The sequence below is a fragment of the Natator depressus genome, chromosome 1 (assembly GCF_965152275.1).
Source record: "Natator depressus isolate rNatDep1 chromosome 1, rNatDep2.hap1, whole genome shotgun sequence".
NCBI classification, from domain to species: Eukaryota; Metazoa; Chordata; order Testudines; family Cheloniidae; genus Natator; species Natator depressus.
In genome coordinates this window covers 238,058,862-238,072,963 of record NC_134234.1, presented here as the reverse complement: position 1 = coordinate 238,072,963, position 14,102 = coordinate 238,058,862, and the positions used below count along the sequence as shown (strand labels likewise).

At 43.7% G+C, this 14,102-nt stretch overlaps 1 protein-coding gene across 1 annotated transcript in view; it reads left to right on the top strand.

Moving 5' to 3' along the window:
- The window catches only part of CACNA1C (calcium voltage-gated channel subunit alpha1 C), a 714,429-nt gene that overhangs the window by 538,634 nt on the left and 161,693 nt on the right, over positions 1-14,102 (top strand). The window contains exon 10 of the mRNA XM_074938754.1: positions 11,197-11,287. Coding sequence (XP_074794855.1) covers positions 11,197-11,287 — 91 coding nt within the window. The remainder of the gene's footprint in view (positions 1-11,196; positions 11,288-14,102) is intronic.

The window sequence follows — 14,102 nt, the reverse complement described above, 5'->3', positions numbered from 1 at the left end:
CCTGAACATTATGTGCAGGGAAGTGTTAATGCACTCCTGGGAATAGATGTACATGTTATTTCTTGGAAGTGGAAAACAGAATGCATTTGAGACTTGAAAAGGTCATCTCACTTTGAAAGGGGCTTAGATTTGATTTTGTCTATTATGTGGTCTTCTGCATAATGCTTGTTCCATTCACCAGCTATAATGAACTGATATTTATGGAACACAGTGTTTCTCTGTTGAGATGATTTTAAAAATAAAAAATGGCAGATGTTTGGAGCAGCTGAGGGGTTTGAAATGTCAGACTAGATCCCAGAGAGATGGACTAATGGGCAGACAGTTCAGCTATAGGTATGTGATAAACTGGATGGGTATATGGCAAATGTATCAATCACATATTTGTGCAATTTGGCACATGCCTCTTGATATATCACATGGTTATTATTTCCATGTATGTGGTGTATATACATTTATCACATGACTCTGTCACCTCAACATATGTGGGGTGAGTTTGTTAGTGTGAGTATATGTTTATAATCAGTTTATCGCCATTTCCACTCTGAAAAACCACATAATACTTCCTAGCTCAGCTCTATTCCACTGTCTTCTGCCTTCATGTATTGATCTTCTATCATACAGCCCAATGTGCTAGCTACCCTCATCTTTTCATTGTAGGTAGCTCCATTAGTATATGCTAGCTTCTCCATCTCTTTATCTTTTTTGCTTACTTTGGGCCTGACTCTCATTTATGTTAAGGCTCCTTTACACCACTCTACTTACACCGTAGTGGCATAAAGTTGCCTTAAAATGAGTGCAAATGACAACCACTTTAAGGTCCTGTAACATTACCACAGTGGTCTAAAGGGGCCTTGTCATAAATGAGAACCAGGTCCTCTCTTTCTAACTGATGTCCTCAGCCATATTTTTACATAACCTAAGATGGCCTCTTGGAAACTAGATCTCAGTACTAATTGGACAGGCACTGGCCTTCTGGCGCTCAACTAGTAGTTTCCAAGGATTTTACAGTCATTCAGGGACCTTTTTTATATAGACTCATTGATGTACCATCTGTCCTCCTCATATACCGATCCTGCTTCTCACTTAGCTTCTCAGGTGAACAGCAAATCATGTGTCCCTTTTCCTTACCTCCAGAGGCCATTCAGGTAGGTTCCTCATCTAAGAAACAGGGCCACTTTTTTTTCCACTGTTCCCTGGTCATCTTTCATTGTGAACACTCACTAATTCAAAAAGAGTTTCTCTTTTGGAAAGAAGTAGAAGTGCTCTCTGCAGCAGCCAAAAGTCTCCTGAAAAATGATAAAAGAATTCTCAAAGGGGGTGGAGGAAAGAACAGACTGAAGAATGCATTTAATTCAGATCCTGTCATGAAAAGAAGTGTCTCTGGGGAGCATGTGCTTAGTGAGTAAAGGAAGTATCAATACCCCACATTAAAAACAATTAATTATCAGCAGTGGTGTTTTGTTTTATTTTCCTTCCCCTACTATGGATCTTAAATTCCATCTCAGCACTGAACTTGTTGATAGAGTTAAAGTTGGAGATTAAAGTTGGAGATTATCTACAGGAGTCTGCTCTGTTTAACTGAATCAGACCTCCATTCTAAAATGTACATTATTTTTATCCCATTGTAGGCCAATAAATCACTGGTCACATGACCATACGATTGATGTTTGGTCAGGTAGTCATAAGACACTTGCTCAGATAACTTTATAATCCAGGAAGTATCTAACCACCAAGATCCCACTGATAATTCTAATTCCCATCTTGTCTTCTCCTGAAGGGGCTCCAATAATACTGTTACCCCTTTTCACCTAAGCAGTTAGTCAAAGTTTGGGCCTCTGTGGATTATTCCAGTTGGGAGGAGACATTAATGATGGAGTCCTGGTATTTATGATGCAATCCTGTTTATTCACAAAGTGCTGTTTCTCCAAACACAGGAAGAACCTTAAAATAGCACATAGCTGCCTTGATCACAGCAGCAGTCTCTTTCAGCCAGCTTGTTCAGGCTTTCTTTCTGGTTCTCTCTGTGGACTTTCAGCTCGAGCTGTGTCCCTCTGTCTCACATCCACCCACACACCCTTACCCAAAGACAATACCCTGTGGAGCCCTCTGCCCAAGAAGTCCAAATTACTGTGCAGGCTCAGACGCCCCCTTTTTCTTAAGTGGCACTGCTTAGCTGTTTCTCTCAGATATTTTAAATGAGGAGTGGAGGTCATGTTTGCAGTGTTGTAGCCGTATTAGTCTCAGGATATTAGAGAGACAAGGTGGGTGAAGTGAGAGACACAAGCTTTCAAGCTACACAGAGCTCTTCAGGTTTGGGAAAGGCACTAAGGGCAGGTCTTCACTACCCGCCAGATTGGCAGGTAGTGATCATCTATCGGGGATCGATTTATCGCGTCTCGACTAGACGCGATAAATCGATCCCCAAACACGCTCCCCGTCAACTCCGGAACTCCAGCTCGCGAGAGGCGGAAGCAGAGTCGACGGGGGAGCAGCAGTGGTCGACTCGCCGCCGTCCTCACGGCCAGGTAAATCGACCTAAGATACGCCGACTTCAGCTACACTATTCGGCTGAATATTCCGCCCTCCCCCCCACCCCCCAAGTGTAGACCAGGCTAAGATTGTCACAGCTAACTACAAGGTGGAACAGATTGTTTAGCGTCAGTAGTTAGCACATATTCTAAGGGGCCATTGAAGGTGAAGTGGCACTCCTGTAAATGACGGGACTAAAAAGGGGGTTAGTGGTTACAGATTGTTGTAATAAGACATACATCCAGTGTCTTTAGTAAGGCCATGATTTTTAGTGTCTAGCAAAGTTATGAATTTAAGTTCCCAGGCTCATCTTTTGAAAGTGTCATGCAGATTTCCTTTGAGGATGAGGACTGATAGGTCAGACAGAGAGTGAAAAGTATGAGGAGTACTTGTGGCACCTTAGAGACTAATAAATTTGAGTATAAGTTTTCGTGGGCTAAAACCCACTTCATAAATGGACATAAATGGACACAAATCAGACATCAAGAATTATAACATTAAAAAACCAGTCGGAGAACACTTCAGTCTCCCTGGTCACTCGATTACAGATCTAAAAGTTGCAATACTACAACAAAAAAGCTTCAAAAACAGACTCCAATGAGAAACTGCTGAATTGGAATTAATTTGCAAACTGGACACCATTAAATTAGGCTTTAATAAAGACTGGGAGTGGATGGGTCATTACACAAAGTAAAACTATTTCCCCATGCTTATTTTTCCCCCTACTGTTACTCACATCTTCTTGTCAACTGTTGGATATGGGCCATTCTGATTATCACTACAAAAGGTTTTTTTTCTCCTGCTGATAATAGCTCACCTTAACTGATCACTCTTGTTATAGTGGGTATGGCAACACCCATTTTTTCACGTTCTCTGTGTATATATATATCGTCCTACTGTATTTTCCACTGCATGCATCCGATGAAGTGGATTTTAGCCCACGAAAGGTTATGCTCAAATAAATTTGTTAGTCTCTAAGGTGCCACAAGTACTCCTCGTTCTTTTTGCTGATACAGACTAAAACGGCTACCACTGTGAAAAGAGTGAAAAGTGTTCACTCACAGGTGCTATGATGTTTTTATCACTTTCCTGTGCGAGTTCATTTGAGAGTATAGTGATTGTCTGATTTCACCCACATAGTTTTTACTGAGGCATTTAGTGCACTGGATAAGGTACACCACATGTTGTGATAGGCATGGGTAGGATCCATGGATCTTGAAAGGGGCATTGTGAGGGGTGTCGATCATTGTAGCAGTTGAGGTCAGAATAGATTAGATAAGGTTTAACCCAATCCACAACAATACAGTATCACCGTGCAGGATAGAAACCCCAAAAGAGGTTCCCATTTCATAGCTAGTTTTTTCCTGCCTGCTATCTGAGATGCACAAGAGGGGCTCTCCTATACACAAGCATTTACCCCCATGTACTCAGTAATTTACCTTTTGCATGCTCCTTGTATAACCTACACACCTCCTGGGTGTGGTGTTCTGTCCCATCTAGTGGCACTGAGACCACTTGGAGAGTCTGTTCTACAGCCTTAGTTAAGGGCCACGTGGCTTTTAGCTCATGCAGTAGAGGCTCATGCATTCAGTTCCAGAGATCTCAGGTTCGATCCTGCCCACCGATGACTGGGGTCTGTCAGTGTTACACTTGCATATAAGAATATGTTCCCAGGAGAAAAACATGCAGCAGAATGAAAGCTGTATCTCATTTAAATTAATTGGTAAAATGAATGAGTATGGCTTTCCACAAACAGAGGTGATGAAAGGAGGAAGCTAGGCAGTGTTCATGTATTAAACTGAGGACACTCCACAGAAAAAAAATGACTTGTTTGATATTCTGACAGTTGCCCACAAACTCATTCATGGATGGATGGACAGGAGAGGCTCAGTAGGAAATGGGGTTCTTTTTGGAGATGAAGTCATTCACTCAATGCTAACTCAGTTTAAGGAGGCAGCTTGGAAACTGAAGACTGCAATTTGTTTTTGTTGTGCCTGATGGAAAAACAAATCTTAAGTTCCAGCTGGAGAATTCACAGAACTCCTTTGCTCATCAGAGTTGTTTCGTGATCTTGCTGAGTCCCACCTGGGAAGCATTAGTGTCAATAATAATGATAATACTTAGCTCTCATTACAATGTTTTTCATCCATAGATCTCAAAGAGCTTGACAAAAGTGAGTGGAGAATTACTATCCCTGTGTTAGAGAAGGAGAAACAGAAGCATAGAGAGGTTTGCCCATGATGACACAGCGAGCCCATGGCAGAACACAGATGAGATCCAGGTCCATCTGGTTTCAAATCCATTGCCCTGTCTGTTGGACCACACTGCTTCCACTCGGGTTGTCCTTGTGTCCCATTACCTTTAGCAGTGATCAGAGGTGACAGGGGAAGGGGAAACGTGGTGAAAAATAGGAGTTGGAAAATAAGTCAAAATAGCCCTCCATCATGCTGGTGGACATGTCATTCAAGGCATGCAGCGAAGAGAGATCAATCTTTGTTTTAGCCTTGGGTGCCAGGATGATCAGACACCTGCAGTGTGAAGTGTGTGGGGAATGGACGCTTCACCATTCTCCTCTGAGGCAGTTAGGGGTGGGTTTGGGTAGCTCATACAGGTGGTGTTCTCTGCACGATGCAGAGCCCAGCTCCATGGGGATTCCTTGCATGGATGCATGCAGAAGTTTTTTAGAGGCTGGTGGGGAGCCAGTGTTGGGGGAATCCACCCGTCACCCAGCACCACAGGGGAGAGGAGCACAGTGCACAAGAACTACTGAGGATAATCCACTCCCACTTTTGATTAGTAGAGCCATAGATTATAAAGCCAGCAGGAACTATTGTGACCATCTGGTCTGACCTCCTGTATAGTACAGGCCATAGGACTTCCTGGAATTAATTTGTGTTTGAACCAGACCATATCTTTTAGAAAAAACATGCTATCTTGATTTTAAAAATGTCCAGTGATGAATTCTCCACTGCATTCCCTGGTAAATTATTCCAATGGTTAATTACCTTCACTGTTAAAAATGTGCACCTTGTTTCAAGTCTAAAGGCTGGGTGCCCTTAACAAGTTTTGCATCCTGTGAATAGGGCTAGATAAGAATGACCCTCCCCATCTTTGTTGTGGTTCGTTTCATACCCTGTCCCAGTCTGTGTGTCTCTGCCCCCTTCATTTTGACATTGAAGAGTAAGTCCCTCCCGCTGCAGCAAGGCTGGTGCTCTGTTCATCTTTGGCGACTAGTGCTTCTGAGTAACGGGGAGTCAGCCGACTGTTTAATAGGAACTGGCTCAGCATTGGACTCCTGTGCATTTGAACCCCGCTGTAGACTTGCTCTCTTCAATAATGTAGATATATGAATGATACAGTAATTAGCTCTTCTGCAGCACCTTCCATTCTGAGGAGCTAAAAATGCTTTACAAACATGAACAAATGAAGCTTTGCACCACCCCTGTGGGGGACGTGAGTATGATTCTCCCCTTTATCCTGATGGGGGAGATGAGGCACAGAAAGGTTAAAGTGATTTGCCTAGGGAGGCTGTAGCAGAGCTGGGAATATGAGGCCAGTTCTCCTGGCTGTCCTGCACATTAACCTCTAGGCCGTGGTCCCTCTGGCATACACATAGGGATTTATAGCATTTATTGCTGTGAACATCTTCCACCTATGTTGTGTTTTACAACTAAAAATTGCGTTAACGTAGCCACGCCCAAGTGCATGACAATGTGCTATGCCAGGAGTGGCCAAACATACTGACCCTACAAGCTATATACAATAATCTTCAGAAGTTCGAGAGCTGCAAGACATGCACAACCTGCCCCGCGGGACAGTGCCTGCCATGGTATGGGCCTTCTGCCCTGATGGCCCTGCCCTTCCACTGAGCTAAAGCCCATAGACCCCTCCCCCCCGCTGGGCAGAAGCCCCTTATCCTATCACCCCACCGCATGGCAGAAGCCCCGAGCTCCCCCCTTCCCAGTCCTGTAGATGGAAATGGGAGAGGGGTGCGTGCGGGGCTTTGGGGGGCAAGAAGACAAGCTACAGTTTGGCCAGGTCTGTACTATGCTGATCCTCGGCTGTGATTTCAGCCCTTGTGGCCATTGCAGTGCAGCCTGCTCAGTGCACTCTAATTAGCTTGTCTCTCACCAACAGAAGTTGGTCCAATAAAGGATATTACCTCGCCCACCTGGTCTACTCGAATTTAGGACAGGCAGACCCGCCTGCAGAGAGCAGAAGCAAGATTAGTGGAAGATCTGGCCCCTCGTGTGTAATAAAGAGTGGATCAGTGTTTTATAATGCCATACAAACCCGCACACCAGAACGTCAGTGGGCGGATGCTCAGTGTAACTTCAGGTGGAAAGCAGGAGAGACATAGTGTGGGGAAAAGACTCATCAGTCTTATTCCAGTCTGGGCACAACTCTGTAGTTCAGCTCCTCTGGGCCAACTTGGTAGATATTATTAATCTCTGGAAATCAGCATAAAACAGAGAATTGCATTCACAGCAGTCCACCAAGAGTTTTCAAGTAACAGCATTGCGAAACACAGCGGAGGAAATCCAACAAGTGTGTATTCAGACATTGGCTAGTCCAAATCCTGGCCCCATTGCCCACAATGCAGCCATAAAACTTGGGGACAAATTGCGATTGCCTTATTTTTGCAACAAGTCCCATTGACTTCAATGGGACTACTCCCAGAAGCAAGGCAATCACCATATGAAACACAGATAGCTAGATTAGTCACTCTTTGGGAATTTTGCCATTCATGTCAGTGGGACAAGGATTTGGCCCACAATTTTAACTCAATGGCTTGATGCTTGCGGGATTCAGCTTGTAACTAAGATCAGAAAGAAGAGGAGGATCCTCCTCTGACAGTGTATATTGTAATATTTCATACTTCCATATGCCTTTATTTTCCATTTTGTATTTTTAATTCATTATGAAGTTTTCAGACAGAAGTGGATGTCATATGTGTAAGCTGAGTTCCTTGTTTTTTTCTTTTGCCTGTCACTGGCTGCATGCTCTCTATTGATGTCTTGTTCCTGGTACTTGACACTGACCATCTTGTCTGTGAAAGGAAGCACTCCTGCTGGCTTGCCTGATAAGAAGAAAGGGAAGTTTGCTTGGTTTAGTCACTCCACAGAAACCCATGGTAATGTTCCACTGTGCTCTGTGTCCATAACATGTGTGTGTATACGTATATATATTGTATGTGAGTATATTTATGCATGTATGTGCCTCACTCCTTCTATTGCTTGTGCAGTGTCCTGTATATGTGTTTGAGGTGTTGCAAAGCAACCTTTTTCTAATATCTTCAAAACTGTTTTCCATTTGCAATCAAGCTCAAATATGTTTTGAAGGTGCTTCACTTCATATCAGAAGATTACGGGCCAAATAACTCTGTTTTGTTTTCCTGGGGTGGGGTCAGACTATGATCAAATGTTAACCTTGGGGGTTGGTTTCTTTTTCAGTTTGCTTGGCGGTTTCTTGTGCGTCAAAATATTAATCTCGCTGGTTTCTTAGGTTGTTTCTCCAAGCAAATAAGACAATAAGAGCACATATGTTACTGTTGCCCCTTTTTGACCTGAGCAGTTAGTCAACGTTCAGGACCCTAGAAATGTTCCAGTTGGAAGCAGAAATTGATGGACTCTGGTATTTTCTTTGTTGCAATCTTGTTTATTTACAAGAAATATACAAAATCTTCCTTCTCCAAACCCAGGAGGAAGCAAGAACAAAAGGAGCAGTTTCTTAGCTTACAGCCCCAAGCCTCTCTAGCCAGTAGATCCAAAATCCCTCTCCACTACCCTTTTTCCAGGGTCACACTGTGCTTACAGGCTACTGCTAGGCCTTCTAGCATTTTGCATCTGCCTCTCTGTTTTTGTCTTTTTCAGTCTGTTGTCTCCTCTCCCCTCCTCCCCTCACCCCGATCCAAACAATACTCAGCCAAAAGCTCCTGGGCAAATTTCACACACTCTTCTTGTCTTAAGTGGGGGCTTATGCTTACAGTAATGTTAGCTGAATGGTGCGTTCACACCTCTCAATCTCAATGGGGTTTTAACTCAACCCATAACAAGATTTCACCCAGCTCATAAGATTATGTAAAGGTGTGGACACACTTGGAGCAATGCATTTGGTCATGTTGGAGGGAGTGCCATAGTGTCAAATATTTCATTCAGTGCTCAAAAACACAATCTAAGAAATTTAGCTCTCCATAAGAGACAAAGTAGAAATGCTGGAGATTGTTAGGTTGAGAAAGAGGGAATACTCTGCACTGAAGCAAGAATACAGGATATGTTTGGAAAGGCCATCAGATCTCTCTCCAGCTTCTAAAAGAGGACCTGGTCTCACAGCCCATTGGACATCTGCCCAGTTACAAATGCAGAGCATACCCTGAAAGGACCATCAGGTTTATCTCCTGGAGTTATTTTAGCTCTTGCTCTGGTGGCCAATTGGATGTCTGTCTTATTGCTAACAATAGCTGTGTTCTTAGTAATACACAACATGTTCTGACAGCCCATTAAATATCTTTCCAGCCGCTAATACACAGCATGCTCTAAAGTCCCACCGACATCTGTACAGCTGCTAACATTGGTCATGTTCTGACAGCCTATCATACCATTCAGCTTGAAGAGTCATTTCTTTGTCTTTAATTCATTTTGTGTATTTGGAAAGTAGGGAGGGAGGAAAGACACATAGGGAGAAGTGCTGTCCTTTGTGCCACATGACCTCAGACATATATATGCTAAGGAGGTATTTTAATTCTCCAAACAAGGGACACAAGCAGTTACTCAGTTGGAGTTGTCTTGTTCCATGAACTCTTGGTGGAATGAAAGATTTAGGGGATTGATAATGGTCTAGGAAGTCAGTCCCCTGTTCAAAAACAGATCAGGTAGATGTGGATTACAATATAATGTGCTCAGTGACATGTATGTAATAAGTTAGTGAATTCAGCCTGGTTCTTAATTGACAGGCGTTCACACAAAAACTCCACCACCGTCAGTATTCATTAGCTTCCTTGTTGGAAATTCTAGAAAGTCAGGTGATAGACGGAATGGGCCATAGAAACTGAGCTACTCTCTCATTCCTAGAGATCCCATTCCTCCAGGTGTAAGGTTGAGGCACAGCAGTGGGCAGTTTTGGGGAGGATAGCATCACTGCTGCTAATACTATAGCTGCTTTTCAGATAATAGAAGACTTCAGTCACAAGAGCTGTGACTGGTACTTTTCATCAGCAGTCAGTTCACCAGAACATATATCATTTATTTTAAAAAATGTAGACCATGCAGAAATAAAGGAATGTTTTTTTAAATGTTCCACTGTTAATCTCTTTGGAGGGAAAATTTGGCAAAACCACCAGTTTCCATTGATCCTATTTATAAACTTTCAAGGGATTAATTCACTGAAAGAAGCAGAGCAGCAGCTCTTGTCCCACTCTTTTCTGATGGGGAACTTGAGTATATACTTAAGTTATACCTGCCTGGCCTATGCAATAAGGCCACAGACTTGCTCAGCAAACTGCGTAAGTAGGGCCCTACTATATTTATGACCCTGGAAAACACATCACAGACTGTGAAATCTGGCCTCCCCTGTGAAATCTGGCTATTGTAGAGGAGGGGCAGAGCTGGGGGCACCCCAGCCGGAGGCTCCTACCCTGCACCGGGCTCCAGCTGCTAGTTCTGGCCAGAATGGGACTGCTTCTTCCTCTGCAGGAGCCACGACTGGGGCCAGGTCAGACCCACCTCCAGGAACCTCCCCCAGCTGCAGGAAGCTCAACGGCTTCTGAATGGGAGCCCAGATCTGAAGGCAGTGCTGCCACCAGCAGCAGCCCAGCCAGGACTAGCAGCTGGAGTCTGGCACATAGTAGGAGCCCCTGGGCGGGGCGCCCGCAGCTCTGCCCCTTCCAGGCCCAGCGCTCAGGGTTAAAGGGGCCTTCAGCTGGCTGTGTTTGCAGAGAGGTGACCACGGCATCCCCTTGACCACAGCACCTACCCATAAGGCTGGCCCTGCTGCCCCCAAAAAAAGTGGTAACCCATTCCCCATAGCATGAGACCCTCACCTCTGTGCTGCTGCTGGCAGTGGCCCTGCCTTCAGAGCTGGGTGCCTGGCCAGCAGCCACCCTCTAGCAGTCCAGCTCTGCAGTGCTGCCTTCAGAAGTAAAGATGGCAACACCATGACCCCCCTACAATAGCCTTACAACTCCACACCACCACAACCCCCTTTTGGGTCAGGACCCCCACATTTACAATACAGTAAAATTTCAGATTTAAATATCTAAAACCATGAAATTAATGGCAAAGAGTCCTGTGGCACCTTATAGACTAACAGACATATTGGAGCATAAGCTTTTGTGGGTGAATACCCACTTCGTCAGATGCATGTAGTGGAAATTTCCAGAGGCAGGTATAACTATGCAAGCAAGAATCAGGTTAGGGATAATGAGGTTAGTTCAATCAGGGAGGATGAGGCCCTCTTCTAGCACTTGAGGTGTGAACACCAAGGGAGGAAAATATCCTGTGACTGTGAAATTGACAAAAATGGACCACAAATTTGGTAGGGCCCAATGCATAAGGCTCAGATGTTGCTACTCAGAGTCTATTTGCTAAGCTGTCCCCTCCATTGTCATTGGTTGACAATAGATGTTTTGCAATCTAATCACCAACTCTTTGCTTTTTCTTCACTTTGCAGTGAGCATGCCTACAAGTGAGACTGAGTCCATGAACACAGACAATGTGGCAGGAGCAGATATTGAAGGAGAAAACTGCGGTGCTAGGCTGGCGTGAGTACATATATAAAGATATCAATGTTGCTTCTGCTGCAGGCAAGATGGATTTAAAGGGTTAAATCCAAATATTTTAAATGCAAACTTAAGGGTTTTGTGGCAAAATACCTTGTTCACCTCAGTAGGCTCAGTCCTTTTTAGCCTTGGAGACTCAGGTTTGGGGCAAGGTGAATCCTTATAGGTGGCACAGGGTCCTGCTACTCCTCTCCTCAGTCAGTCCCTTGTGCTTGTTTTCCTTCCCTTCTGGGGAGCAAGTGCAGCCTCCCTACTGGGACGGTCTGGCATCTTGCTGCAAACAACCTACTAGCAGCTTCCCTACTCCTCTCACTCCCCCCTCCTACCACCCAGGGGAGGGGTTAAAAAGGTCCCAAGTAGTTGGAGTCAGCTGAACCTAATTGGTTCCCTAGCAACCCCTTTTCCAGCTGAACCTTATTGCCCCATGGTTCTCTCTCCTCAGTGGATAGGGAGGGGCCTTTTAATCCCCTGGGACTAATTACTACCCCCCTTTTGTAGCTGTTTGTCCTGGATTTACCACAGTTTTTAAACAAGAAAATGGTACGTGGGAAGTTATGAAACCTAATAGGCCACATTCTGATCTCAGTCAGGTAAATCCAGAGTGACCCTTGATCTCAGTGGAGGGATTTGGGATTTAGGTGTTAATTAGACCAGAATCAGGTGCACTATAAAGAGAACTGTTTCCATGGTCTTATCCACACATGAAAATTAAAGCATAATAAGGAAGGGTGTAAATTTGAATGGATTAAATATTTCTTGATTAATTTCATCTGAGGACACTCTTATTCCAGAATAAGATTGCCTTAATTCAGAATAAGGTACTCTTATTCTGGAATATGAACATCTGCACGTGGAGTTAATCAGTAATAGCTATTCTGGAATCATTACCCATGTAAACAAGCCCTATAATGTACTTTTTAAAAAGTTGATGAAAACCATTTTTTTTTAAATTAAACATTCTCCTGTATTGATAGATACCCAGACAGAATGACATTGGTCTAGCTAGCACACGAGAACCAAAGAGTGAAGCTGACTAGTCTGATTTAATGAGCTGAGTGACATGCAAAAAGCAAGCAAACATCATACATTATGTAAAATCATTTTGATATTCAGCATTGTTTCAGGTTTAATTACTTAAGGTGTTATTAATAGAACAGGTAACATAATTTAAATATATATCTGTGGTCCCAAACCTGCAAGCCTCAAGAGTTGCAGCATTGGGCCCCATATTTTTATTTTGAAAAGTGTCCCTTTAAAAGTGATGGATCCAGATTCCAAAATTCTGGATATGTTCTCAAATCAATGCACAACGTTTTCATCAGGACTAATGGGATTTGCACTGCACATCAAGTTCTGATTACTGTACATAGCATGGTACCTCTTATTATAAAAATGTTAATGATGACATAGAAGTACCTCAGTCAGAAAAAATGCCATGGGTCATAAAATCTATTAGGCACATATGCAAAATATGTGAGACAGTATTTCTGGAAGGTATTTAAAATATTATGTGCTGGACTATGGCAGGCCCTTGTGTGAGTGCATAGCAGAGTGGGGAAAGCATCTTCTCTCACCCTCTTGCATGGCTCTCACAAGGGCTGGTCACAATTGCAGGCAGAATGCTACGTCAGTGTGTACCCAGAAGCATATGTCACACCAAAGGGAGGAAGTGGTAGGTGGGATTATAAGTGACATTACTACCTCAGCCTCAGCACACCTGTGGTGCAGCCTGCACAGTCCCCTTGCAAACTGAAGAACTCAAGGAGGCAAAAATCTGCCCCAAGCTCCCTGGGACCTATACTATAAAAGCGTAATTTAGGCCCCATAATATTGGTCAGCAGTTGCCACTATCTGTAATTACTTATCTGGTGTGCACAAAGTTATTTGCAAGTGCAGTTTGTTTTCATCACCCAGCTCACAAACCTCATGAAAAATTACTTATCCTTTTTCCTTGTGCTTCCTCCATCTGTCTGCTGCATTCACCTGTTCTCTTTTGTAGTTTGTAAGCTCTTCGTGGCAGGGACTGTCTCTTTTTTCATTTGTGTGTATAGTGTTTGTCACGGTGAGGTTCTTAGGCGTGAGCGTAATACAAATAATAATAAAAATGGCAAATGTATTATAGTGTCTATATAGTCACCTATAATTTAATATTACAATGTGCATTCATATCATGCTTTTCATCCCAAAGGATCCTAAAGCATTTCATGGTCTGTGTATGTAGGGGTCACTTTTCCAGCACTGAAGTGCAACTACCTTCAGGGTAAAAAGTGGCGGCTATCTGAAAGTGCCAAGAGACACTACACATTCATGGGTTTAGGAGACATGAAGGATGACTTGTCCTATGTTGAAACTGCAGGGGGGATTTTGACAGCTAGAGTAGAATTACCTTAATTAGAAAGTGGCCAGGATACTGAGGCTAACACTCAATTCTATAGGTAATCAGGTTTTTAAATATATGTTTCTGTGGGGTGCAAAATGGGCCTAAAATAGCTAGAGATGACCAGTGGGAAATTCCACTCTGTTACTTTCTGCTCCAGCTATCCGCCTACCCAAAGTGTAAGGGGGAAGGACAGGACATGTCAGGGGAATTCCAGGGGCTGGGCATGGACAGGAAGGTGCATGGTGGAGCAAAGCTCTTTTACACCTGATCCTCAACTGGTGTGGAACTTACACCAGTGGTGGAAATTAAGATAGGCCCACTGCTGTTCTAAGTTCCACCAGGGTTGGACAGCTGAGGATCAAGGAGGGAGATGCAGCCATCTTTCTGCAGTTGCCACTCTCCACTATATCTGAGAAC